Source organism: Dermacentor silvarum, chromosome 1 (genome assembly GCF_013339745.2).
Source record: "Dermacentor silvarum isolate Dsil-2018 chromosome 1, BIME_Dsil_1.4, whole genome shotgun sequence".
In the NCBI taxonomy this organism is placed as follows: Eukaryota; Metazoa; Arthropoda; class Arachnida; order Ixodida; family Ixodidae; genus Dermacentor; species Dermacentor silvarum.
This window is the reverse complement of record NC_051154.1, coordinates 103,483,398-103,502,368: the sequence shown is the minus strand read 5'-3', so window position 1 is coordinate 103,502,368 and position 18,971 is coordinate 103,483,398. Positions and strand designations below refer to the sequence as shown.

Sequence of the window (18,971 nt, the reverse complement as noted above, 5' to 3'; positions counted from 1 at the left end):
CTGTCAAAATGGATACACAAATTATACAGTGGAATGTGAGAGGTTTACTCCACAATCTTGATGACATAACAGAACTCTTACACAAACTTAACCCAAAAGTGCTGTGTGCACAGGAAACGCATTTAAAAGCTACACAGACGAATTTCCTCCGATCATATGCTATTTTTCGCAAATACCGTGACGAGGCTAACACCTCATCCGGCGATGTAGCTATAGTTGTCGACAAGACTGTTGCTTGCCAACACTTGCCCCTTCGGACGTCCCTCGAGGCAGTTGCAGTGCGAGCAATTCTTTTTAACAAATAGGTTGCTGTCTGCTCCATCTACATACCTCCGAATTGTCACCGGAGCAAAACAGAATTCTATGGCCTTATTAAACAACTTCCTGAACCCTTTCTTATCGTCGGAGATTTTTATGCTTATACAGTAGAACCCCGCTGTTACGTTTTTCACGGGACCGTAAAAAAAAACCGTAAGAGCCGGGAAATGCAAGAGCCAGGAAACAGGAAAAATTAAGAAATGGGAGTAGTTTTGAACTGCACACAATATTATTTTAATTCTTACGTGCGACAAAAAGTAGTTTCGCCCGACAGCCGAAGTATCGATTGCGATGAGCTATACAAAGTAAGAATAGTAGTTTTATTGTCTGTATAAGCTTGTAAACATTCGGTTATTAACTAATTAACAAACATGGTGTCAGCGCCCACAGGCAAACGTCAACACATCACACTCGATGAGCGCGGACACACGCAGTTAAGCGCCGCTGCAGAAGCGAGCGAAGTGACCTTCGTGCTGTTGTCTATCGCTTCAACGCAAACTGAGCGCCGAGAACACGCAGCACGCACAAAGCCACGAGCCGCCGACGCACCTACACTGCGTAGAATCTGCCCCCACGCAGATCGCTTTCAAGATACGGCCCGCGGGACCGCGCGCGTGCCGCCGCGCAGTATGATGCCAGAGCACAACGCTGCCCGCTACCCCCCCCCCCCCCCCTCGCTCCCTCGCTGGTGCCTCGAGCGCAACGGAAGGAGGCGCGCTTCCTCCCTGCTTTTCTTTCGCGCGCGAGACGCGGTCGTCGGCTCCCCTCGCACGCTTTCACTCGCGCATTCAGCATACGGCCGCGCGGCTTCCCTCGCACACGCTTTCACTCGCACATACAGCATACGTCGCGACGACGTATGCTGTATGTGCGAGTGAAAGGGTGCGAGGGGAGCCGACGACTGCGTCTCGCGCGCGAAAGAAAGCATACGGCGCGCGGCGACGGCGTTATCGCCCTTGGACTTTATACGGAACATCTATGAGCCAAAACCAATTTTAGGGCCGCAACCCGTCATAGACACCATGGACTTTATACGGAACATCTATGAGCCAAAACCAATTTTAGGGCCGCAACGCGTCATAGACACCATCTTTAGATAGCAAAAGCGGATATCAAAGGCCATACTTTTGCTGGCGGAAACCGAAAATACGTAATAAATGTCGCCCCCAGCACTTTGGGCGGCGAATGCCATCGTCAAGCAACCAAGCCAAGCGACATGAAAAGTCAAAATGGCCGCTCGGGCCGGCGCGGTGTAGCAGTTCGCAACGTATGATGCGGGAACGGTCCCACAGTTGCGACGTAACAGCGGGGTTACCAATGCATTGGGTTCTATGGGAGCTGTGCCGGGACCGGCCGAAAACGACGTAACAGCCGGGAAAACGCAGCACCCGGGAACGTAACAGCAAGGTTCTACTGTAACAGTCTTTGGGGAGACCCCAGGACTGATTTGAGGTGTCGACTTATCGAAAGCTTTCTTGTGACTTCTGGTGTATGCCTATTTAAAAGAAAACCACCTACTTACTATAATATTGCGCATAATTCATATTTATCTATAGATTTAGCGCTTGGATCTTCCATACTTCTTCCTTACTTAGAATGAAATGTAATACAAAATCCGTTTGGGAGTGACCACTTCCCGGTTACTCTAAACCTACTAACACAACACGACATTCCACCACATGTTTCTCGCTGGAAACTTAACTCGGTTGATTGGAAGCATTTTAAAGAATCTACTTAATTATCGCAAGATTTTATACGCGATGTTAGCATAGATGATGCCGTAGCATATTTTACTGCTTTTATTATTGATGCAGCGGAAAAGTTTATTCCACAAACAAACGGCCAATCATGTAAGAGACGTGTTGCTTGGTGGAATGAAGACTGTAGAGATGCACAAAAGAGACAAAATAAGGCATGAGGTAGACTGCGCCAATATCCAACGACGGAAAATCTCATTGCATTTAAACATATGAAGTCACAAGGAAGGCACACGAGACGGCACGCTAGGAGAGCAAGCTGGGAGAGGTTTCTCTCAGGCATCAATGCCTACACCCAGGAGGCTAAAGTATGGAATGGGCTGAGAAGGCTAAAAGGGCAGCAGGTAAACCAATTACCTTTGGTCGATGACCAAGGGCATAACCTTGGAAAACCAGGCCGATGCCCTTGGCATACACTTCGAGCGTGTATCAAGCTCCGCAAACTGCTGCCGGATATATCCCATCCTGATGGAAAGAAGCCATCGTAGTCCCGGTCTTGAAACAGGGTAAAAACCCATCCGACATATTAAGTTATCGTCCAATAGCCCTCACAAGTTGTCTTCGAGAAAATGATAAATTGCCGTATTTTACATTTCCTTGAATCGAAGAAAATTCTTGACCCTTATCAGTGTGGCTTCAGAGAGGGTTGGTCGACTGCTGACCATCTCATGTGCATTGAGGCAAACATTCGAGACGCCTTTGTCCATAAGCAGTTTTTTCTTTCTGTTTTCCTAGACATGGAAAAGGCATATGGCACATCTTGGCGATATGGGATTTTGCGAGACCTATCGGAAATGGGTGTTCGAGGAAATATGCTTAATGTAATTGAAAGTTACTTATCACACCGTACTTTTCGCGTTAGGGCTGGCAATGCTCTGTCCAGGCCATTTACACAAGAAACTGGGGTGCCGCAAGGTGGGGTACTAAGCTGTACCCTTTTTATCGTCAAAATGAATTCCTTGTGCTTATCTATACCGCACGGTATGTTTTATTCGGTATACGTAGATGGACGTGCAGTTAGGTTTCAAGTCATGTAACCTTGCAATTTGTGAGCAACATGTCCAGCTTGGCTTGAACAAAGTGTGTAAATGGGCAGAAGAAAATGGCTTTAAACTCAATCCTCTTAAAAGCTCCTGTGTCCTTTTCACATGAAAAAGAGGCTTATTTGCAGAGCCCAATGTAGAACTACACAGACAACACATACCAGTTTCCACACAACATAAATTTTTAGGCGTCATATCAGACTCGAAACTAACCTTCATTCCACACATGAAGTGCCTCAAAGAGAAATGCTTAAAAACAATGAACCTGCTTAAAATTTTGTCACATACAACATCGGGCAGCGAAGGGAAGTGTCTGATGAACGTGTACAAAAGTCTTATACATACACGCTTAGACTATGGGGCCATAGCGTATCAACCTGCCAGTCCAAGCGCCTTGAAGATGCTTGCCCCTGTTCATCATCTAGGTATCCGCTTGGCGACCGGTGCCTTCAGGACAAGTTCTGTAGAGAGACTCTACGTAGAATCTAATGAATGGTCACTGCATCTTTAAAGGTCGTACACTAGTTTCATGTATTTTCTGAAAATACTTGGGAACAATGAACATCCAACTTATTTAACCATAAACGATATGACCAGTGCCACCCTGTTCCACAACCGACCTGCAGTGAAACGGCCTTTTTCTCTGCGCGTGAGGAACCTCAGTGATGAAATGAGTGTTCCACTCCTTGAACATAACTTAATGGCTCCAACAAAGCTATTACTGCCGTGGCAGTGGCAGCAGATAGATTGTGACTTGTCTTTTGTAGAAGTCGCAAAACATGCCCCCGACACACACATCCAGATGCACTTAGAAATTCAGGGAAAATACTCTTGCCAGAATTCTACACGGGCGCCTCAAAGTCGCATGCCGGTGTTTGTTGTGCAGTGGTGGGCCCATCGTTCTCGGAATCCGTCGCTCTACACCCAGAAACAAGTATTTTTACGGCTGAGCCTTATGCGTTACTCTTGGCTGTAAAGTACATCGATAATACGCAGATTTGCAATGCAGTTATTTATACTGACTCTTGAAGCGTAGTTAAAGCCCTATCGTCGTTACAGAAACATAAAAATCCTGTAATTGCAGAACTTTACTCGGCTGTATGCAAAGCTTACTCTTCTCAACATATCACAATATGCTGGGTTCCTGGACATAGAGGCATTGAAAGCAACATGCTTGCCGACAAAATGGCCACATCCACAGAACCAAGTGCTAATAACACTTCCATCGCTGACCCTGCCATAGATTTGAAACCATTTCTGCTGAAAAAATTGAGGTGCTATTGGCAACGTTTGTGGGACACAAAACAGTCCAAACAAGCTTCATTTTATAAAACCACATTTAGGAAGTTGGCCACCTACAACCAAAACACGACGAACAAAGTCTGTCGACTTTGAATAGGCCACACGTATGGCACACATTCTTATCTTTTAACAAACAGTGATCCCCCTGCCTGTGGGAAATGTGGCGAGACGCTAACTGTGCGTCTTGCTTGAATGCCGGGAAGTAGAAGAGCAAAGAAAAAAGTTCTTCCCTTTAGCATACAGACAACATATTCCATTACACCCGGCATTGTTCCTTGGCAAAGACCTGCTCTTTTTGACACAAAATCATTGCTAGGCTTTTTAAATGATATTCGTATCTTAAATGTTATACACCCATGCGATCCGTAGCACGGCCTCACAATAGAGGCCTATGTTACGGCATTAGTATCTATAGCACACGCCTCCAGGCCCTTGTGCACAAGGCTCCTGGTGAGGCAGTAGTGCTGCTTGGCAATTATCTATAACTGAGTGTTTTAAATTTATGTCATTTATATACATAGCATACCTCACAATAGTCATTGTCATAGTTTTATCCCAAGTACATGTTTTACGCATCTATACAGCGACCAGTTTTAGGCCCCTATACAGCCGTGATGCATCTACTCAGCGCTAATCATCCATTGATCACTCTTTACTATTTCTTGGCGCTCTTTGGCCATACCTGGCCCGTGCGCCAGTAAACACTACATCATCATCATCGGAGGCGTGTCCCTTCCTTCTTTTTCCCTTCTTTCTGCGCATGCCTCTTTATTTCGCGCTTTTTTCTGTGGCCGTACTAGCTATGCACCCAGAGAAATGTAACCTCCGTACTCGTGGGGATACCACATGGTCGCACTTTGCACTTTCCGGATGGTGTCGTTTACGCACGCTTGCTTTGGCATAGTTCAGGTGTCCGCCTCGAGTGAGACAGTTGCGGTGTCAACAGCAAGGAATGTGAAAAACAAACAGCAAAAAACATTGCACACAAGGCTTTATTTTGTCATGCTATATGCCCGAAATATCTCTTCGTGACGAAAAAGGTGACGTCAAAATCACCGTTGCTTACATGGGAGCGTCCCCATTAGATTCTATGGCAGTCAAGCCTGGTAGCATGACATCATGGATCGGAGTGCACAGGCCTTGTGCTATCTAGGTTGTGCTGGCCAAGGCACTGAGCATGATCTCAGAATTGGTAATTCACTTAATGAGAAACATAAATACTATGCTTTTATTGTTACCTTGCTTCGAAAATTTTTGCATGCGAACCAATATTGTTATGAACCGTTACAGATCATTTTCTTTTTTTTTTTGTTCCGGAGCTGAACCAGAAGAGAACTTTTTTCAGTGGAACGAAATTAAAACCAGAACGAAAACCATTTTGTTCCGATACCCTGTACCCCATTAATTTAAATCGTGACAAAGAAAATTTAAAATTTCCTTTTTTATATCTTATAATTCACTATATCTGTATTTGTAATATTGTGGTTCGACTGTACTAATATTTCATATGCCGACTTTACAACTGATTGTCACAGCCATACTTCTCCGATTGATTCATTCATTGATTGATTGGTATAGTAGATATCACGGGGGCTCAGAAAGTCACATATTACTCTGCGGCCCTTGAGGGCGTTCGAGTCATCCCGAAAAAGTGCTCATTAAACTTGATACATTCTGGCGAGGACTTTTTTAAAATTTGTATCACCTGGAAATTCGGATCCGTCGGGATCATGTCGCCAAGATTTGACTATTAGATATATGTGTCGTTCTTATCTCTGCATACACCTCAGGTCACCACCCGATAAGGATTAAACATCACCTTGGTCCTTGTGGCATCACTACGTTGACATCTCACAGTGGGCATCTGCCTGAACTGGTGTTTGAATTTTGGCATACCTTGTATATCGTATAGTGCATAAACTGAAACATTGCACTTATATCCACTTACGTGCAGCAGCAATCTCATGTTCACAATTGCATCCACGCATGCTCACTAGTACTTAGTCCCTATATTCTCAAACCATCTTTGACTCGAACCTCTTCCTCCACTCCACTGAGTTGAGCACAGCGCCGCCGCTCGACTAAAGAAGACATGCTTCTCAGGAATTGGTTTGGATGATCATGGAGTGCAGTGACCGCTTCTGTCAGGGGGTGATGCTGCTATCTACTTTCTTAATTCAAGGTGGTGTGTTGAATGGAGAAACATTCTAGAATACGGGAATCAGCCACATTCACACTCACATCTGCTCACACTCACCGGCACTCACTCACCTTCATACTCATGTTTACTCATACTTAAAGGCACTCATTTGAATTTATAGTCATGTCTAATCACACTCTCCGATTTTCACTCACGTTAATACGTATTGTCCTCCCACACCAGCAGTCACTTGTTTATCTTCACGCCTGAGAAATGGGTATGAGTGAGGTTACTCCTCAGTGAGTGCGCTGCCCTATGCTGTAGTGTGAAATAAATTGTGGCAGGGTGTTAATAGTTCTTCACTTATTTCTATGGCAGGTGAATCTGTGCGACTACTGGCCTGGATAGCGAAAAACAGTGCATCGCCTGAAGCCAAGGCAGTACTATGCCGTCTGGGTGCATTGCCCCACTGGGTGTCCATGCTTTCCTCCGAACACAGTCTTATGCAGGCTGAGGGGCTGCTGGCTCTCACACTTTCCCTTAGTCCACCGCCATCTGGTGAGTACTCCTTCCTGCTTGACATGCTAGCCAGCTTCTGCATCTCACTTAGACAGTAGAGCGTTTCAGCTGACTGCATTAATAGCTCGTTCCACTCAGAGCTGAATGCAGCAGCTAACCGACCTTTTCTCTCTCTCTCTCTCTCTGTTACTTTTTCTTTTTTTGAACATTGAGGTTATCACAATATTGTCCTAAATATGCAGGCAGCCCAAAAACACGGATGACGGATAAAAAGATTCGCTACATTTTATTCTGCCAGCAGCCAGCATGAAGCTTTATAATGACTTTGTTGTTGATCTTGTGCTTTGGTACAACAGTATCTACTGAATATTTCTACTGTTGCTGCACTTGTCTTGTGCACAGTACGATCTGTGTAGCCTGCCATAATATGCAGCAACAACACACTGCAGAGGTTGCATGTCGCCTTGACTGCTCGGCACTGGCAGTCCATTTGATGCTGTGCAAATTTAGTTGGGAACATTTAGAAACACAGGAGCATTCAGCATTCCACCGTGAAACATATACAGATGAATTTGGTGGGAACCAGACATTTGCAGCAGTTGAATAGTTGTCCAAGGACCAGCACATAGTTTTTGATAAGCTACCACCCATAGCTAGGCTGCATAATGTCTGATTAAATCATTGTTGGCTACTGGCAGGTAGCACTGGCAGCACCGTGATGGCAGACGTGCTTGCATCAAAATATACTCATGTGCCTACTGAGCTTCAAACATAGTCTGGAAAACTAAGTAATGTCATCATCATGAAATGCAGCTTACACCAGGAGTCAATGTGCAGGTAGCAAGTGGCTTGCATCTTGTGGAGCCCTTGTGTCACTTATGTGGTCCTCCTGAGTACTCTCACCATCACCAGCCTTCCTTCCTAAGTTGTCTGCTTTAAATAACTGTCCTCACCCGCAGTGCATCACACATGCTACTTAGTGTCTTGCATGAGTATGAGACCTGTGTTCTATATTGTGACTTCAGTTCCACTTGCCAATGTTTGACTTCCTTCATTTCTTCACTTCAGCTATACTGTTCTCTCAGGGGTGTTGGGAGCATTGCTTCCATAGATAGCGAGACAGCAGTCAAAAGTTGTGGTTTCTTGTTAAATTGACTAAGATATCTTTACTATGAGGTCTAGCTGCCATATAGCATTTGGAAAGCCAACAAATTACCTTGCTTCTAGTCTGCTTTCTTTGCCACCAAAAGCGTTGACATAAATAAAAAGCCAGGGTGATGTCAACTTCAGTCAAGCCTTCTTAAATGGCATCTCGTCAGGTCTGGCCATTTTGAGCTGACAAGTGCAGTGCATACATGCGTGCTAACGATCGTGTCTGCAAAATATTACACCACTATGCGCCGCAAAAAGACCTGAAATTTCAAACCAAACGCCATAAATCCTTCTCCTCGTGGGTGCCGTGCTCCCAGCCGGAGAGTCAACGTCAATCGCACAGGTGCGCCTATGTAAATTGCAGTGCTGTGACGTCACTCACAGTGACACATGACTTCGAGAATTATTGAAGGCAACATCAAATATTTGTTTGATCTGTTGCTTCAATAGACGACTTAAACTTTAGAGATATAATAAAACATACAAACCAAGTATTTGCATGTATTTGTTTTACTTTGTACCGTGGCAAGAGAGATGTACTTCCTTTTTGTCTCCTTGTTCTCACGTCATGCAGTCATGCGCACAGAGAATGAAACTATGTCATTTTTCCAGCGCACTATCGCGATCTTTCATCCGCTCGCATCTACCTCATTGTTGATGTGGCACAGGCTGATCAAACTGCTAGTTAGGGGCCTCGTCTCTGACGGCGGTTCCAGCGGTACAACGACGCAGTGTATTGCAATATGGATCCATGAGCTGGGCCAGCCTTTCCAAACATTCGCGCACTGAGGGATCTATTTTGCTGAAGCAGCCAGACAACAGTGCAGGTGTTCTCGTGCACAGTTTGTAAGATCGCACAGAGCGAAACAAAAGCAACACAACAGCTCGCGGGCTTATGTGTGAGACCGTCGACTGAAGTGCTCTCTGCAGCAAAAATACGAGCAAAAAAAAAGAGGGCGGGACCGTGATGTGTTTGCGACGTGATCCTCCGGCTCCAGTAGGGGAGCACGCAGGGAAGGAATTTTGCTTGCGTTGGCTAGATGGGAAAAGTGGCGAGAGTGTCAATTTTGGCAATGAAGCTCACCTCCTGAAATCATGGGTTCGCAGAACTTCAAAAATAGTGGAACCTCATTCGTACGTTTTGGAGGGGGGGGGGAAATGCGATAAAAAACATATTAATCAGCAAAACGTGTGATTCCAGGTTACTAAAAAAAGTTTACAAACTCAACTGTAGTTGACATCTAGGTAATTTGAAGCGTTGCACGAATGGTTGCGGCACGAGGCACGAGATGCCAACAGTCGTCGAGCTGGGGGGCTCCAGCGGCCCGAGACCCATCTTGTTGTTCTATTGCGTAGACGGCGATGGACAACCGAAACAAAATCGTGCTGGTGGGCAACGGCGGCTGCAGTTGGAGTGAAACATGACGCTCCCTTCTCGCCGCCAGCTGCAGAGAACGGCGGCACCTTTGGGTTATCGCCTACTAAAAGCAATGCAGTACGCTTCCAATGGCACTATGCCCCTTGCGCTGTAAAACAAATAGGTGAAGATGCTTATCGTAATAGGTTTGGTGGTGATAGCTGTGAATGCGGCATACAGTGACCCGGGAAGAGATTTGCTGGTACTGGAGTAAGAAATTGAGTGCGCGGCAGGATTTTTGCGTGAGAAGTGCGGGTGGGTATTGCAGGGAAGCAGGTGCAGCAGGCAGCTACTGTTTTTGATCACGCGCACATCGCACCTTTTCTTCTTTACATGGGATCTAGTGGCCGGAAAACGTGTCGTACGATCGCAGGCTGCAGCAGACGGCGGCAGCACATTTGGGTTATCACCTATTAAAGGCGTGCAGTACGCTCCAACCATAGAGTTTCCTACAATTACTAGAGGGAGCTCTGGTGCTGCGATCGTTCAGCCACCATGGGAATGATGGGCGGTACATGGATTTATTTGCTCTTCGGGCTTGGGGCTTCAGACGTTCTTGTGGCTTCATTTATTACGCTTTATCTAGGCCTAAATTGGCTTAAATTTCGAAGTAATTTCTACTTTTTTACTGTAGAAGGTAATAAGACTCTGGAAGCACGCGTTATCGCTGCTAATTGCAATGGTTCCACTTGTTCATGTGCCTGTGGTGTAATGGTTTCAATATCGGGCTTCTGTGCTAGAGGTCCTGTGTTCAAATCCTGCCGTCAGACTATTTAAAAATGTTTATTTAATTATAACACATTACTTTCTTAGAAATTATAACTTTGCAAAGTCACGAAGCCATTTAAAGCCAGAAGGACGAAGTTTAGACAAATTCATGTACTACCCATCATTCCCATGCTGGTTGAATTACCCTGCTTGCAGCTCCTGTAGATGCTAGTGCCCGAGTTCCCTCTAGTAATTGTATGAAACTATGCTTCCAACGGCACCCACGCTGGGAAACAGATAGGTGAAGATACTTATCGCAGTAGGGTTGGCGGCGATAGCAGCGAATGCGGTGTGCGATGAACAGGGAGGCGATTTGCTGATACTGGAATAAAAAACTGAGTGCGTGCCTGGCGTTTTCACGTGAGATGGGCGGGGGAGTAGTGCGATGAAGCTGCCACAGCAGGTGGCTACGGTTATCGATCTCACGCACCTCGCGCATTTTCTTGTTTACATGGGATCTAGCGGCCAGAAAACATATCATAATATCACAATTTGGCGATCTAATGAACGTTGGTGCCGAAATATTGTGTTTTCCAGGAATGTATGAACCAGTAAAAAAGAAGTGTAACTCTGTTGGGTCATTTTTTTGTGCTCTGAATTCACGAACGTCGGCGCAGGGAAATTGTACATAATGGGATCGTATTAACGAGGTCCTACTGTATTCCTATCTCTGCTAATAACGAACCAATTTGAAAAATTATTGCGGTAGAGCACTCCATAGAGGGCATGTAACAACTTCCAGCATATATAACCAAAATTTTTTATGTGGCCTGGTAGGGGCTTTGGGGGGGTTAAACCCCACAAAGCCCGAATGCCATTCCACATCAAAGAAAATTAAAATAGCTTATTCACATCTATTTATGGGTAAAGGGAGGTATATTGGTACAAAAAAAACAATGAAACAATAATTGTGTACACATTAATTAGTACGGTAATTACTTACTAATTGATGTGCTGAACTATCCACAACTGAGAACTCCCTCCGGTATATCAAAAACACTTGTATGGGCCCTGCATAGTGTTTCCAGTGCTTAAATAAAAGTTTTAGGTGCCAGAATCAGCGTATCAAAAATTATACATTGGGCTTTGTGGGGTTAAAAGCCATTTTGGACGTATAGAGCAGTTCGAGTGCATACTTTACAATTTGTGCTCTTATTTTTCTGCTGTAGCTCTGAATTTGTGAAGTACTTATTGCTGAACACTCCTTGTAGCTCTCCAGCACCATATACAGTGGAACTCCAGTTATGTGTTAACCCCAGTCAACTTCATTTAATCAAACTAATTAACCCCAATTAATCAAGCTGATCCAAAAATTGTGCCAATGCTTACATGCAGTTGTGTCCCTTCCAAGCAGCTTGGTAAAGCTGCTAAGCACAAGAACAGCTACATTTGAATGCAGTGCCCTACTATCAGCAGGTTGGCAAGGAAACTTGCTCTGCTCCTAAGCTGGCCATGTTGGTCAAATATTGCATATATGTCCAGCATCATGAACACAGCCACCGGCCCTACAGGTTACAGTTTATGCTTACCACAGACTATTGGAACACCACAATCACTTACCTGAATTGTACCACATAATTTAGAAGGTATGTGAATAAATATGATAGAGCAAATTTTTAGGATGAAGTGAGTTGAAAAAAAATTGTTACAGAACTGTGCACCCTGTGTTTCTGGTGAAAAGTGTTACTTCAGTGCACTACAGTGTTGAAGTGCAGAGCAGTATTTCAGAATTTATATAGTATGCATGGACATTCAGCAGTCACTTGCGTTCCATGGCACTCCTGTAGTCTCTGGCTGTACACCTTGAGAGGGCTGGTAATTTTGCAAATGAGGCACATATCAGCATGCTGTGTTGTCTGTTATTTTGTAGCCACTGCAGCCACATTCTGCTGATGCCTATGTTGTAAGTACCACAGTCCACTGCCATGTCAGGGGTCAGAGAAAGAGTAAGACGATGCACATAAAGGTTAATGGCTCCTATTGACCGAATGCCATCCGTGTGATAATGGAATAAAGCAAGGACACAACAATATACAGTAGGCAAAAATGTTTAATCTACTAGCCAGAAACATTTAATAATGCAGCTTTGAATTGAATTGAGCTGCTTATGAAAAAAATTAATGCAGAAACTCCACTGGCGTTGTCTAAGTATGCGTAAGCATTGTGTCACTTGCTTATCTTCGTGCAGTGTGGTGTCATTATCGATTTTATCAAACTTGATCCAGCCAGCATAAACACTTGTCAAGCTTTATCGGTCATTATCAATCCTATCGGACTACGTCCAACCCTTATCAACCCTTATCGGTTGTTATCGCCCTTATTGTACACGATCCCACCCCTAACAACCCTTATTGGTCGTTATCAACCTGCAAAAGTGGATGTGCAGTGAAGCTGCTGCAAAACCACCACTACAACTGCTGATATGCAATTCTTTATTGATGTTTCAGATGCTTGTCTTGAGCTTGTTCTTTATTGAAACGTATGCTGTTCTGTGTGTTGTACAGGTGATTTCAGTGAATGTATGCACTGTTCACTTCACTTTGCTGAGCACTTGTAGCCTCAGCCTTATGAAGCTATGAGCCATTGCACTCATCTTACATGACAGACGGACAGGTTTTTCATTGGGTAGGCATAGAAATGCTTACGCATTGAAAACATAAACCTTATTATAGCACAAGCATCTATGCCTGTGGAGTGAAGCTGAATGAACCGGCTGGTATTTTGTCCTTATATAGTAAGGTCGTAATTTGTTCTTTAAGAGAATAGGTTGAAAGAACTCATTTCGTAGCAAGTTTTTAAAATTATAGTAGTAATGCTTGTGTGGTTCCTTCAAGGCTGTTTTTTTTTTAATGAGTATCTCATGCTCATTAAATGTAAGCTGTTTTAGCTGTTTTATCATACCACCACAGGTACCGCTCTGGAAGATTTGAAAAAGACTGACATTCTTCCTCTGCTGCGATCATTACTCGAGTCACCAGAAATATCACCTGAAGCTCTGCAGAATGCGGTTGCTTTCACTACTGCACTAGCCAGCCTTGGTGAGTTCTTAATGCGCTTTTTGCTGGCAATGCCAGCTGGGAACTAGCAGTTAAGACATATCACATGAGGCTAGTAAGGCATATGTGATGGCTGTAATGTAGAACAATGAGTCTCTACTGTTGCAAGTTTATCTTTTTACAAAATTTTCAGCACTTGAGCTAGGGTGCCATCTTTGTAAAAAGTCTAGGTTGCTGCCCACATGAAAGGCACTGACTCCTGGCCATGTAGTGGGACTTGTATTGTTTCCCCAGCACTCCAAATTTCTGAAGGGTGAGAACTCTCGTTCTCGTCATTTAATTTTGGAGCAAAGGACACTGCTTCACTGGGCAGCCTAGTGGCACCTTTCTTCCTGTGCATAGTGACCTGGGAATGTAAGATATAGTACATGACTTGTGCCTAATATGTTCAGTTTTATCAATTTCATTGACGTATTGAACTGTTGAAATCTTTAAAGAGACCCAGGGAAGCTGAATTGTAAGTACATATTTTAACTTCAGGAAAGTTAATGTTCTAGCTATTTTGTGCAGACTCTTTCAGGCCACTTCTACAGGCTGAAGGCTATGCAGCGGTCCTCACTGACCTGAAGGACCACAGCAACCATGTGCTGTCAAAATCTGCAGCACAGGCGCTGCAGATCCTTGAAAAAAAAGGCGTGAAATTACAGGCTTGAGCATTTGGGGCATAACCGTTGCTGCATTGGCAAAAACCATTTGTTCGACGTTACTGTGTGCAGCATATGTAATTAATGTTCAGGCCTTTGTATGTGTATGCACCTTTGGCTATGGCTGATGGTGTGAGGGACAAACTTTTTGGCCTCATGAAGTTGAGTCGTTTTGTGAAAACTCTTTGGGGTGGCAACTCTCCTTTCTTCATGGCATGACCACTGCTTGAAAAATATTTAAATGAAATGTTCTTTGTGGCACTGGCAGATGCCGGCACTTCCGACACGACTTGGTCTGTGTCAGGTGCTGTAGAGGAGTACATATAAGTAGTGAAAGCACGACTGACCACCACTAACCACACTCTCGCCTTTCCTTTTTTTAATGCACTCCTCCTTTCCATCCTTTTCTGTATGTTTGGTAATTGTTGAATGTCGTTATAATGAAGTCTCATCCAACACAAGAATACTTTCGTTATATCCTATATTGCTTGTAGGCATATATTTGTTACACACTAACATTGGAAATAAGCATCTTAGATTATATCATTTGTCCACGTTTATTATATCGAAGTTGGAATGTGTTTGTAAATGTGAAGGTTTTTCTAACATTTTTAAAATACAGTAGAATCTCGTTGGGTCGTGTAAAATATTCGTATCACCCGAAATTCGTATAATCAAAACATACACAATATAAAGAAAAAATGAATTTATTTTTGCCACAGAAGATTTCTAATTGTGGAACCACATTGATACCTTCCTCGCTGCTGCGTTTTCCCGGTTGCTGCATCGCGTTTTCGCGGTTCCGACCTAAATCCCATTGACTTCCATGTATTAAGTTCCGCGTGATACGTCGTCAATCTGTATTGTTCCTGCATCTTACGTTGCGTTTGAATGTGGCGGTCACATAAATTTAGCAGTGCAGCCAGCTTGTACCTTGCAACAAACAGCCGGCACGTTGCAGATACGATGCAGCCGCGTGGGTACCGTATCTTGAAAGTGATTTGCGACGTGCGCAAAGTGCGCGCCTGCCCAGACCTCTTCGTCAAAACGATCTCCGATGTTGACAAAGTGCGCCTAGTGCCGGTAGCGCCATATGTGCTGTGCCTTCGACGTTTAGTTCACATTGAAACAAGAGACAGCGTAAAGGTCAATTCGCTCGCTCCTGCTGCTGCGCTTCCTCAGGCCAGCGTTTCGATGGCGAGTGTCCGCGGTCATCGAGCGAGATGGGTTAATGTTTAGCCTGTGTGCGCGTGACATCATGCTTGTTAATTTAGTTAATAGGCGAATGTTTACAAGTTTATACGGCCGGTACGACTACTATCCTTACTTTTTACAGCTGTCTACTAATTTGCTATCGCAATCGTTGCTTCACCTTTTGGGCGAAACTGTGACTTTTCTTTTTTTGTGGTCCCTTGAAAAACGTATCAATGAGGTTCTACTAACCGTGTACGTTTTCTTCTTGCCCAAATCGTCAACAATCGCCTTCTGAAAGGCGTATAAGTGTGCGTGCGTGATCTCTCGAATGTTTTCGCACGCCACTGAACGCCTGAGCACGTCGAGTACAGGGAGCATTTTGGCTGTCCGGGCTGCGCTGCTGTTGTTGTTGTAGCAGCGGTCCTCGTCTACTTTCTCGCTAAGCATCGGATAGGCTGTGATGGAGTCCGGTCCGCATGACGTGAGGACCAATGAGAGATTGCGCAGCCGCGTGACGTAGCTGGTTGCATGGCGACTATCGATCCCACCCAGCTCCCGCTGTGCCGGCTTGTCTGTGCCGGTCGCTCCGCTGGATCAGCCGCCAACGCTGTTGCTCATGCGTTCATGTGATCTGCAGTGGCACGGCAACGCGCTCGGAACCGCCGATTTATTTCGTATTGTGAGCAATGTATTTCGGCTGGGGAATGTTACGAATTCGTATCACACTGAAATTCGTACCAGCCGGGATCGTATCACCAGGGTTTTACTGTACTTCACATCGTCAACTGTGCATGATCAAACTTGAAACTGAAGCAAAACAGCAATATATTTCACGCGACCATAGTAGATATAAAGCACACAAAGTTAATAGTATATAGAGCATGCTGCATCACTCAGGGAGCCAGACTTTTTCTGCAGAATTGCGATAATTCCTACTCGGATTAAATTCAGACGTATCATTTGGCAGTGGGTATTGTATGATACCCTTTTTTGGATGCAGTACTTCTATCTTCCTTTATGATTAACTCTTTGCGATCGTGTGTCGGGACCCTCTCAACACGCGGAAGTATCCGTCCCAATCAGGTGCCGGGAGGCGCTCGAAGTGCACATGCTCGCATTCGCTGGTTATTTTAGGGTGCCTCGATTGCCCCCCCCCCCTTAGGGTGATGCCAGCCTTTGAACCAGTCGACGCTGCCTCGACCAGCTCTTGCGCACGCCCTCCGCCATTGTGTTGTCTGCATCATCCTCGCTGCTCCATGTGCGGGCGTACACGAAATGCTCCTGCATTCGCGCGGCTTTCTTCGACGTGGAATGCCTGGATGTTGCATTCCTCAGAGCGCCAACCACTTGCGAAACGGTTGGAGGGGAAAAGAGGGAGAGACTTTTTAATGGTAGAATGGTGGAGAGGTCGGCCTGAGTGAAGTGCCTCTAACCTGCTACTCCACACTGGGGAAGGGGTTTGGGGGAATAACAGAGATAGGATGTGAAGAGGAAGGAGGGTGGTAGTATGGTGAACACGATGATGTGAGCTTCACAGCATTCTGTTTCTGTGCAACGCGTACATGCACACTTCACAGAACAGCACAGTCATCTTCGCAGGCAGAGTTAAAGTTACTGTAGCGTAGCTAGAAGACTGTCTATAGCTTGCATAATGTTTGCAGCTGTTAGCGCCACTAGCGTATTTAAACTAGACAGTAGCAGCTGTGGGGCGTCAATTTCAACAGTGATTTTTCGGTGCATTGTCCTTGCTCGTGCTGACAGGCCCGTGTGCGCTACGCCAAGTGTGGCCATACATTCGATTCCGCTCTTGCGCGACTCGCTTGAAGCAATGGCTCGATCTTTCGATGCCAATTGAACTACCTCCTGCTGGACCTGCGAAATTGGAGCCAGGGAGTTCTTATTTGCACTGTCAGCTTGTCCATGTCGACGACGCGATCATCTCCTCCGGTGTTGCACTGGCGCTGCTGCCTCTTTGTGGGACATAGTTGTCTTGCTCATTTGGCTCAGTATTTTTATCTCCATTTTATATCCGTTGTTTTAGGACATTCCTTGGAATTGGCTTCGTGGGGTCCACCGCAATTCACGCACTTCATTTCTTTTACTGTGCATGAAAATATGTCATGGCTGCCGCCACAGCGGAGGCATGCTGTCTGGCCTTTGCAGACAGCACAGACATGGCCTAGCGTTAGGCACTTGTGACATTGCATTATGTACGGAATTTAAATTCCGTACACAATTCCGTACACAGACGGATTCACAACACCTACCTTCATAATGTGGCTCTGATAGGAATTAACGAAGTGCGTTTAACACCAAGAAAAACGTAGTCACAGTGGAAGTAGCGATGCAAGCCGCCCTAGAAAAATTGAAAACCATGCGCATACTAGGACACATAGAAGTCCGGTCATTCATTGTGCACAGGTGTCATGCTAGGGCAGGAGTTAATTTTGATGTAGTGATTGACATCAGTGACGAAGAGTTCCCAAGGCTTCTGTTTTCAACAGTGAAGGTCCTCGACTTTCATCACTTCGGTCTCAAAAGAAGCTGGACGCTCGACGAGTGTCCAGCTTCTTTTTGAGGGAGACATGCTACCTAATCATGTCAAGGATGGCTACGTGAGACACCCGCTGCGTCCTTATGGTTGGGAGGATGTTTTATTTTCCAAGAGACCTAAAAAGGAAGCTTCTGTGGCTGGTGCGAGCCAAGCGTGACAAGTGGCGACCGACCAACTCCTCGTGTGTTTGTAGCATAAGTGCAGCTTGTCGCTTCAGTGCTACGTTTATTGCGATGTATCAATTTTGCATATGGGAAGGTGAATAGCATTCAGGGGTAGCATCTGTCACATGCGTTATCTGGACTATTAGTCTTGCTCGGCATAAAGAAAAAAGAAAAGAAAGCTGCACTAAAGACTGACAAAGTCATTAAGTTGTACTACCGTGCGGGACCGGCCATTGCCTGCCGCATGTTTGATTGCATCCGAGATTGTACACCACATTGTTTCTACTTGGGAATGCATTCGAAACATGCGGGAATGCATTCGAAACATGCTATCGGCGCTTTTTTTCCTTTTTTTTTTAATTAGACATTCATTGCCTTTACAAGGTGCTAGGCTCCCTGACCGTACTCAATATATGCTTCCCTGACTGCTCTCAATGCGTACGTCAGTGGTGGGCAAAACCTCGTATATCTAAGCAGTGATGTCATGAATACTTCGAAAAACTAGGAGGAACAATTTATTTATCGCTGTTTATTCATGGTGCACCGACAAATCTTTTACCATGAAGTCACTGCTTCGTTCTCTTGTAGCATATCTCGAAGAAATAAACAAACCCTCTGTGAAGACATGCATGGCTCGCAAAGAACGAATAAGCAAAATGCTGGTTGCTGCATATGCCAGAGTGAGGCTACGAATTCATCTTCGATAAGTTCCAAGTACTCAGGCCATGCGAGATTTGCTCAGGGGTCAGCCTTGCGAAAAAAGCTGGAATGTGAAGTTAAGCAAATTCTTGCTCACTCTGAACTCTGCATCTATGTACATATGCCATCACAAAAGTTTTATCATTTATGGCCTTTTATTTCACGTTCATGTTAAATTTTAGAAGTGCAATAATGTTTAGATTCACATTCTCATTAAAAAATTTTGGTAACTTTATTATCTGTA

The 18,971-nt window shown here is 44.9% G+C and overlaps 1 protein-coding gene across 1 annotated transcript in view; it reads left to right on the top strand.

The window, feature by feature from the left end:
* LOC119434059 (rap1 GTPase-GDP dissociation stimulator 1-like) overlaps window positions 1-18,356 on the top strand; it is an 86,117-nt gene extending 67,761 nt beyond the window's left edge. Inside the window, exons 14-16 of the mRNA XM_049671744.1 lie at window positions 6,939-7,118; window positions 13,326-13,454; window positions 13,983-18,356. Coding sequence (XP_049527701.1) covers window positions 6,939-7,118; window positions 13,326-13,454; window positions 13,983-14,125 — 452 coding nt within the window. The 3' untranslated portion in view covers window positions 14,126-18,356. The remainder of the gene's footprint in view (window positions 1-6,938; window positions 7,119-13,325; window positions 13,455-13,982) is intronic.
* Window positions 18,357-18,971: the final 615 nt, after the last annotated feature.